At 36.3% G+C, this 10,234-nt stretch overlaps 1 protein-coding gene across 4 annotated transcripts in view; it reads left to right on the forward strand.

Moving 5' to 3' along the window:
• LOC109035981 (uncharacterized) overlaps positions 1–10,234 on the forward strand; it is a 52,150-nt gene that overhangs the window by 37,024 nt on the left and 4,892 nt on the right. For 2 of the 4 annotated variants that reach the window (XM_072305733.1, XM_072305731.1), the window contains 3 exons: positions 2,989–3,159; positions 4,639–4,665; positions 5,365–7,189. In XM_072305733.1, coding sequence (XP_072161834.1) covers positions 2,989–3,159; positions 4,639–4,665; positions 5,365–6,995 — 1,829 coding nt within the window. In that variant the 3' untranslated portion in view covers positions 6,996–7,189. Of the gene's footprint in view, positions 1–2,988; positions 3,160–4,638; positions 4,666–5,364; positions 7,190–10,234 lie in introns of those variants that run through there. The other 2 variants (XM_072305734.1, XM_072305732.1) reach the window with 2 other exon arrangements.

Here is a 10,234-nt window from a genome sequence, read left to right on the forward strand (position 1 = left end):
TAGAATACAAAAGGGACATGTGAGTCATGTGGTTTTCATGTCAATTAAAAGAAGGTGAAAACTGAATACCTATTTTCAACTTCCTGAACACAGAAATTGAGGTTAGTTTTAAAAGTGTAAAGATGCATAGGTAGGGACGTCATTCTCATGTTAAATCATGTCATTGGGGTTCATTGCCCTCATGATAGGATTGTTGACAGTTAATATATGTTTATGAAAGTATAGGTATTCAGGGCACAGAAATCTTTACATATTGTATACAAACTCAAAGGTCTGTCCTGAAAAAGTTCTTTTCTTTATGTTTTCCCTTTGATTAGTCTCAGAAATGAAACAACTGACGAAGGGTGATTTGCACATCAGTGTGCTGTTCACTTTAATGTTTACTATTAACACGAGATTATAAACTTTGAAAATGTAAATTGACAAAAAATGAGTTGTATCCAAAACTCTAACTTTCAAATTACCTGATTTTAACAAAAAGGACAAATTTGTCTCGGGAGCCTAACTGCTCCCATCTTCAGCGGGTGATGACTGAGCTAGGTTGATGAATGAAGATCTTAAAGGGCTGGACGATCCGCTACTCTCTGCCCTAGCTCCGGAATCTGACTCAGGGTGTGCTGTGAGCGCCTCAGTTGTCACCCGCTGAAGATGGGAGCAGTTAGGCTCCCGAAAAAAATTTGTTCTTTTTGTTAAAATCAGGTGATTTGAAAGTTAGAGTTTTTGATACAATTCATTTTTTGTTCACTTTAATGTCTTGGGTTCGTGCTGTGTAACTGTTCCAAATTCAGCCTTTTAGTTTTCCAAAAATTTAAATTTTCTGTTTATCGTATTTGCATGGAGAGCAAGTCTTTTACTATTAAGCCAGATGATGAACATTAAAGTAGAAATATGTTTCAAACTTCATGAAGTTAGTCTGCAGCCACTAAGCTGTTGTGTTTCACCATGCACGGTTATTCTGTCTTTGTTCATATCTCCCATATTTTCTGTCTAAGTTCAATCTAATAGTTTAAATTGATCACTGTCTCTTGGAGCATGCTCTTCTGTCACTAAAAATATCTTCTTTGCAAAGTATTATGTGCCGTTTCTAGCTTTCTGTGTATTTCACTTTTGTCCAAAAGCCCTCTCTGCACTTTCATAGCTTTCAAGTCGAGCTTTTTTCGCACCCTGAAATGGACAAATTTTACTCGAACCAGCCAGGCTACATTTTACCTATTTTTTTAACAGAGAACCAAACAACATTATGCCTTAAAAAATGCTGTACTTATACTTCTCTTGGCTGGTAAGGAATAAATAGACAAAATTTCAAGTCAGAACAATGATCAATTTTCCCCTCATAAATAAAACAAGGAAGAGAATTAGACAACAACTGATATAGTAAGACTGATCCATGTTAATTCGTCCAAGTATGATCCTATTTATTACCTACTAAAAACCGCGCTTTAAAAGCTCCTTTCAAAGTGAGTTGAAAAAGAAAGAAAAATACTTCAAGCTCTCAAATTTCTTTTTAAAAGTCTGTCAAAACGAACCATCTTTCAAGTAGAGTAGTCTCGAACTCCCCTTTTTCACAGAAATCAATAATTTACCTCTGAGGCCTGCAACTAACTTTGTAGACTTTAATTTAACTTCCGATCTTCGCACAATGTTCATTTTATCATCGAATTTTAAGGCAGCAAAACCTTAACTGTAACAATCGGCTTTTTGGGTGAAGCTGCTTATCTTTGATGCTATACTTCCGGTTTTTTATTTTTTTGTCGAAAAGCGTTTCTTTTTCAAGAGAAAGCCTTTCAAAAGAGTCCGTTTGGAAGTCTTCTATTCAAAAAAACTTTTTTTAAAAATTACTCGGTAGGATGAAAAAACCTGCATCTCTCTGTCCTTTAACAAACAAGGTAATTGGACTTGACTTTTTTCATTCTTTAAAAAGTATTGTGAACTTTCATTTCAAGATACATCAGTTTAAATCATCAGTAGATCTGGTTTCATACCCAAAGAAATATTGACCATGAAACTGCAAAAATACATAACAATGCTGCACACTGCAGACTTTATGTAGTCAACTATTGAAAATTTATCTATGTTTAAATGTTTACCACGTACCTTATTCAGTGATATAGTCAAGTCAACTCTGAATTTGACTACTATCCTCTGCTGGAAACAGTAAACAGAATATTATCATAATTATTCTGGTAAGAGGAACTTTGGTAATAGTAAACTTAAGGTTTGCTGGTCACAGGAACTTTAACGTCTCTGCTGCTTTTAGCATTAGCTGCAGTAATTTCTGCAAAAAGAATTTATTGAGTAAGATTCTAGCAAAACTGACTACAGTTTTTTCAACATTAACAGTTAAGGCAGCGAAAATCAAACTAATCATGGCTTTATTGTGTCACATTGACTATTCCTAAGTGCTTCCAATAAATACCTACTTTTGAGCAAGTCCATTATCAAAGGAGGCATTGAATATTATTCCAGCTCCCTCTCCACCCTCCAGTTTCTCAAAGGAATTGGTATTAATGGACAAGGTATGAACTAAAGCACCATGCAACATAATTTCTCCTCAAAATCTCTCAAGGGAAATGAATCGCACAAGGGGATGTTTGGAAAATAAAATCCTAAAAAAGCAATAAGTGTTTTCTGTTGGCAGTGATTAGAAGTTGTAATGACGTCATTTATGCTTCTCTAACTTCTATTTCAACTGTAAAAAAGTACTTGTTAATACCTCATTCAAGAGTTAGTCTTTGGAATTCCTGTTGTGTGAAGATAAAGATGTGATTTTCTAAGTCAGAGCTTCTGTGATCATAATATTGGCTTTCGCTGATATTTTTTTTTCTTATTTTCCGTTTGAGGTCCGTAAAATGGAAGGAATAAATCAATTGCTGGTGCTCCGCAGCAATGAAGGAGTTTTATCTTTTGTTGAATTATGTTATTAGTGATTTAAGTTAATGATTTATCTGTCTCAGCATTTGTCTTCAAATTATGTGTTTTTTTTTGTAGAAGAAGATGAGGAGCCAACTTCACTAATTGACGAGCCAATCGTGAAGTCACCTCCAGAACCGACTAGGGTCAAGTCTCCAGAGCAAATGATGATGCGATCGCCGGAGCCAGTGAACTGGACCGTCCCCTTGGATACTGGGAAAACCTTCACTGTCACGCAAAATGTGCAAGGTAAAATTATCATGCTGTTTGTTCCTCATCACATTCATTAAAATTATTCCTTATTCCATCCAGCTTGTTGAAGTTAGGGATGTTCAGGCAAATTCTTATCAGTAAGCTATCTGCACGGTTTGTTCCGACTAACCGAAACACTCTAATGAGAGCGCTTTTGTCAGAAACGGCTAATGCTTTCGGAACCAAGGAAGCTTCGAGTTCAAGCATTGTTGCCCTGTATGTCTGCCTGTCTGTTGGGTTGCTTAGCTCATAAAACTGATGAGCATGGCAACTGCTCCTTTTTGCCAGCTCTGAAAACTCCGATAGCTACCAGCAAGGGCCTTTTTATCATTCCTCTTTTTTATGGAACTGTTTCAGTAGCTTACTGAAAATCAATAGAATACTCTTAGTTAAAGTAAATAGTTTTAATCATCATGTGAGTTTTTACATTTTTGCTCTGTTTCCTTTTTTCAAGAGTCTGTGCTTTCTATGAATTTTTGGTCCAGTAAATATTAGGAAGGTTTTTTATTCACAGGGTAATGAATACAACCTTTTAAAGCCGTTTTTTTACTCTATTACCGTTTCTCCCACTATCGTTTCTGGCTGAATTTTTATTTCGTTGTAGAGCAAACCTTTCATTATTCATCTCTAAAGTCCTAATTCTGAATTGTTATGAAAGTTTGAATTACATATACCATCAAAGTCTCAAAATATTTTAAATTTATTTTCATATTATTCAAAGAATATTTTTCAGTGGAAATGAAGCTTACTTCCACAGGTATATCTTCTATCTTTCAGTTTTTTAAAATTTAGTATAAAATTGATATTCTTACAATAGAAGGAAAAAGCTCATCGGAGTTCAATTTTCCCTGAAAGAGATATTTGCTACTTGGTGCAACATTAAATAAGACTGATCACAAATTGAGCTGATGATGGGACCAACTAGTTCCTAAATGCGTTCTTAGTTGATTCCTGATTGTTTGTAACTAGTGTTGTACCAAACAGCATACTTTCTTTGCAGAAAGTTGCATTGGATGAACTTTTACCCTCTGTTATGAAAATTTCAGTTTTATACTAAACTTAACGCCTGTTGGCAAAATTACCAACCCTCAGTCTAAACAATTTATAAAATATAAGAAACCTCCTTAGGATCTGCAATATTGAAGAAAATGAAAATGCTTGGAATAGAATTGAGGAAATAACTAAAATGGAGGAGTATTGTGAATCATGAAGAAAGCAGGATTTTCTAATCGAGTTGTGAGTAGTGGCCCTATCATAGTCAATGAAATTTTGAGAGGGGCGAGTAATATTTATCAGTAAGCTCAAATCAAAGAGAGCTGAGAAGTAAAAAAAAAGCACTTGCAGCTTTTTCACTGGACTGAAGTGAAGGAAAAATAATATGATCCTATTTGATGTCATTGAATTTAGACGAAAGTTTAGTTTCAACACGACAGAAAATATTTTAAACAATGTGATTTCTTTTATCTTTTGTTGTAGCTTCGCCTATTCATATGAAGCCTAAAGGTATGATTTAGTACTCATTTGTGCACATTTTGTTCTATTCTGACTCATAGGCTAACAGATGATACTTGTGCCTATGAATTGAGTGGAAAAGTCTTAAATCAACATTAGCAATCACCCTCTCCAAAGAGAATTGGAACATTCTGATCAAAGTTATTGAAGCATAATGCATACAAAAAAGATATACTTGATACTTTCCACAAAGGAGAAGTCAATGCCATAAAACTGGCCATCAGAGCACGGCCAGGGCGGTTTGCTCTGGGTCGCTCACTGAAAATGAACTGGTGGTCACATCAAGTGCCAGGCATTGTTGCAGGAAATGTCTTCAGCAGACCGCAGGAACAAAATTTATCTCCAAATACATACCGGGAAAGGGGGAAAAATAGCAAAAACAGCAATTCGATGAACAAGCAAGACAAAAGACTCTAGAATTTTGCGTCAAGATCTGTCCTTGTTGACATTAAATTAGAGGGAGTAAAAATCAATTGGAAAATAGTTCTGGCAGTGAGTTCTATGAAAACGGTTTGTGGAGACCAGGGTTGAAGTCAGATTTGATCCTGCGAGTTCAAGAGCTCTGCTTCATTTCTAGTTGTGCCACATATAAATTTATAGTAGATTATTATTACTCTTGTATTTTCTCTTTTGTCAAAACGAATTTATTTGTGAAAGATTTTTTACAACAATACGACTTGTATGTTGCAGGTGAAGCTTTAGCTCGGCTCCAAGGAGAAAGTATTCCAACGACAACTCCTCATGCACATAGTCAGGTGTCTTCAGGTAATAGTTTATCGCTTGAATCATTAGAAGTATGTAAAATCATGGACTTGTCACTCTCTAATGATAATTTAGATCATCACTTTGAGCCACTGAATGTTTCCTCCCCGGTTCCTCGAGAAGCTTTAGACCAAGTCAATGGTGGGAACGATCTGTGTCAGACTGCTTTTGAAACCAACGATGTCACTAAAATTGAGAGCCAACTGAGTAGATCAAAACGCTCAGTATTAAGCCCCGTTGAAAACTTGACAGATTTCGAGAAATTCAATAATGTGGTTGTAGATGACCTTGAGGTAGATAAATACTCCGGAAATGATTTTGATAGCAATGAAAGGGGCAGAACCTTAAATGATAGTGGATTTGAGAAGGAAGAAGAGAGGCAGCTGAATTTTTCAGCCCCCGTCTCGCCAGAAAAGAGTGTAGAAGAAATGGATGAAATTTTGGAAAAAGAAAAACTAGATGAGCATAATGGTAATATATCAGAAGGCTACGTCAGTGTGGACAAAGCTAGTAACGAAATGAACGACTCTTTCAACAGCTATGAAGATATCCAGGACCCAAAACCAAACGCACCCTTTGAAAACGCAGCTTTTCATCGCTCCAACTCAGACTTATCGGAGAATTTAAATCAGTCTTTGGGTAAGTATTCAGTTGATGATGAAACTGAATCTTTCAAGTTGGACACGGGCCACTTCACTGACTTGGAACACGAAAGTATCTTTACCAAAGAAGATTTGATGAGCGAAAAGAATGCAAGTTCGCTTGATGGCAGTGAACTGAATTATCCTCTCAGCATGAACGATAACACAGTCGTTTCAAATGTTGAGAAGGCAATGTCTGTGCATGCAGACATTGAAATGAATGATGACAGGGACTCAGATAGCATTGATTCAGTCATTGATACAGCACCAGATGTTACAGATCTTACAAAGGAAGTCTCTGCACAAGAAAATGAAGCTCGTCCTAGAGGAGAAAATCCCGTTGCATCAAGTGTTGAATCAGACAAAGGGCCGTCAGATAATGTCATTGAAGATTTGACCAGTGAGTTCATTGATCGGGAGGTTGGATTTGAAAGTAACTTGAGCAAAATTATGGAATCAAATGTTGGCTTGAATGAAGAAAAAGCTGAGAGCAGAAGTGAATCTTCAGTAACAGCATCCTTGAACTTTCCAGTTGGTACAAGTCCAGATTGTGAGTTAAATGATGGTGAGAGACAAGATCACCCAGTGGAAATCCCCATTGTTGAAGAAAAGTTCTCAAATGAAGATGTGAAAGAGGATAGCAACGAAGTCATCTCTGACGGTGCACTTTTTAAGAACTTGAAGAATGATGATAGTGAAGCTATAAACTTTGAGGGTCCAGCTGAGGCTTTCAAAGAAAGTGGAGAAATTGCTAATGTAAATCTCACAAGTCAAGCTGAGCTTAAAAACATGGAAGATATCAATAATTACTCTGAATCATTCAATATTGATGATGAGCTCAATGTGCAGAATGATCTTCCCAAGGAAGAAAACGGAATTTCAGAAAGTGAAATTGTAAGTGGAAATGTGTTTTTGTAAGTGATGAACTTAATACTCATACACCTATGCCTGTAAATGAAGAATTTGAAGTTGGGTCACCGCATTTAAAGGATATCACTAACGAGTCAGCCAATGTTCATGATGACCACAGTGAAGCCAACAAACTACTTAACGGGTTGAAAGAGAATAGTTCTGATTCTATCCACCACAACGCAGAGCTCGATGATACCGAAGATAGATATGCTGTGGTCTCAACTCCTGATCTTGAGGAGACTCCATCTGAAATTCCACCCAGTTCAAGCGAAAAAAGCTTGCTATCTCTCTCAACCCCTCATTTAGACAACAGTGAAGGAACCAGGTCAGATGGTTTCAGCTCTGATAATCACCGAGCATCATCGACTCCTAATTTTGAACACAAGTTCACCGAAAGTGAACACAATCTGGAGTCCTTGATAGTGCCAAGTTCTGTCCCTTTGACAAAAGAAAATCCTCCAATTATCGGAGAATTTGAAATTCCAAGTGAGATCGACAGCAGTTCTCAAGGTTTCGCCTCCTGACGGGAACGAAACGCTGCCTATTGAGCAAAATCCAAAATATTTATCCGACAACGAAAAATTAAACTCGAATCAAGAAGTAATAAACTCAGAGAATAATGAAAACTCACATCAATACACATTTGAGATTAGTCATGAAGTCTCAGCTATGACCACTGAAGTGAATCACGAAAAGACGCCTGATCTGTCTGAAATTAGTAACCAAGACTTAGCCAAGACTGAAGTAACGGAACAGGCAGAGAGAGAAGATCCAGAAAATAGCAGGTTGGGATCTGGAGATTTGGAACAAAAGGTAGACATTGATGAACAATTTTTGGCAGAGGGAATTGGATATGAAATCAGCTCAGAAGTTGAGAACCAAGAGACATCTGACCAATTCGCTGTTGGGCTTTCAAGCACAATAGTAAATGGTTTTGTAGAGTCGGATCCCAAAGTTGATGAGAATAATCATGACTCCCCAAATGAAGATGATGCCTCAGATCATTTTTCTAAGTCAGGTTTTCCATCGATCAAAGATAGTGTGAATGATGCACCCAAAACAAGTTCCGAGGACAGTCACAGTGAAGAAGAGCTTCACGTTCCTAACTCCAACGATAGTCGGTCAGTTTCACCAGTAAGCGTGAAAGAAGCTTATCCAAGTACAAAAGGTGCCAGTTTAGATTTCTCTGAAAAATCTGATGCTTTTCTGCCCTCCGAGGCATTAGAAGTCGTTGACAAAAATGAGGAAGTTTCCAATATTTCTAATGAAATATCCGTCTTGCCTCCCACAGGAGAGACATTAAAAACCAACGGTTTAAGTGCAGTGGTCCCTGACTTTTTCATCGAACAGTCTGACACAGTTGTATACCCTGAGGCGCTGAAAACCAATGGCTTTGGTAAAACGAATTCAGTCACTTCTGACATCAGGAAGGAACATGTGTTTCAAGATAACACAGATACCCATCTTGATAAACAGTCAATATCCGTTCAAAATTTTTTTTCCGATTTCAAAACGGTATATACTGCCGAGCATTTGAATGGCGAGCAATTGATTCAATCCCATTCCCCAAGCAATGGTGGCGGCAACTTTGAATTCGAGGCCGCTCAAAATATTAGTCACTCATAATTGTCCTAACTGCCTTCATTGATAGTGATGCTCACCTCGGAAATTGTTCTCTCGTAGATCTTGCCATTTTCAAATGAAGCAGCACCTCTTTTTTGACTGTTATACTTGTGGCATGCATCTTGATTTGAATGGCACATTTATGATATTTTTTTTAGTTTTTTTTAATTTATCTATTTATTTTTTTAAAGTATTTTGTAGTCTGCACTAACAGTTCCCAAAAGCCGAAAGCATTTAACTTTGAAATAGCCGTTTTAGACAGATTAATAGGGAGAAATGCTGCAAATAAGTGGGAAAATTCTGTCAAGAATTTTGCTCGATATTGTAACTCCTGGGTCGGAATTTTGTTGGTCGTACTCAAATACACTTAAGACAAGTTTCAACCGCATCTAAGTCTGGCTTAGTGCCACTGATCGGCTGGTAGTGCGGTTTGGACTCATTGATAGATGTTGCATCTCCACAAGAAGCCAGCAAAATTTGGCCCCTGTAATGTACCCTTAAACTAGGTACGAATGTAAGCATTTTGATGTATATTCTTTTCTCAAAATTTCAACGATTCATGCAAAAAAAAATTACTGATATTTACTCCAAACCAAAATATGAACGTTTCCATCTAGCGTTGATTACGAAAAATTTGAATTGCGTATGAGGGGAAAGTTTGAATTTATGCATGGAAAAATGTTAATGTCTTAGTATGATGTCTCTCTGAATGATTTTCCTTGCATAAACCGTGTCCCCCTATGTGTAATTTTAATGAGAGCATATTTATTAGAATGCATACATTTGCACCTTATCGAGTGGCCCATCGAGTAAAGCTCCAATGTCAGATATCTTGAAAGACAATGTATATTAAAAATGGGCCAGAATCATGCTAAAATGAGCCGTATATTTTAAAATAAATAATTTTACATTGTTTGTTCCTAAGTTTTATTTTTTTGTGGCTTTTTCCCACCCCTGATATAACTAAAAGCAAACATTTCAGAGATATTTTCAGGAAAAAATATACGGCAAAGACACCCCATGGTACTATAGAATGTATATTAAATTTACTTGTGGATTATAATTATTGGTTTAGTGGCAGCATGATGATTTCTGGTTAACAGCTTTATTCTTTTAATAACATATTTTGATCGGCTGTTTGGTTCGTGGGAACTGTTTTTTTTGTTGATGAAGTACTACATAGTTTAAAAAGTGAATTCTTGTGATTTTTATTGTTTCTCCAAGGTTTAAAAAATCTTACCTTGTTGTTTCCTATTTGATGTAATGGTTCTTTGTGATTTTTACTTATGTAAAATTTGATGATTATTTTAGACTTCTTTCGTTGGTTTAGCATGATGTTGCTCTAAATTACTTTTGTTGAAATTTTAAAATCTCATTTTTCCTTCTTTTTTTATCATGGAATCCTAACATAGGTTATGAAATAAAACTGTATTATTTTATCACGTAGAATTATTAGATGTATGCTAAGTGAAAGAGAATTTTACTGTGATCATAGGTTCAAAAATGCTTCAAGACGCATCACTAACCCAGCAAATGCTGAGTTTTAGGCATAAAAATACAAAGTTATCCTATCCTATTATTATGCTCAACATTAAAGAAATTGCAAAATTACGTATTTAGTG

The sequence above is a fragment of the Bemisia tabaci genome, unplaced genomic scaffold (assembly GCF_918797505.1).
Source record: "Bemisia tabaci unplaced genomic scaffold, PGI_BMITA_v3".
Classification (NCBI taxonomy): Eukaryota; Metazoa; Arthropoda; class Insecta; order Hemiptera; family Aleyrodidae; genus Bemisia; species Bemisia tabaci.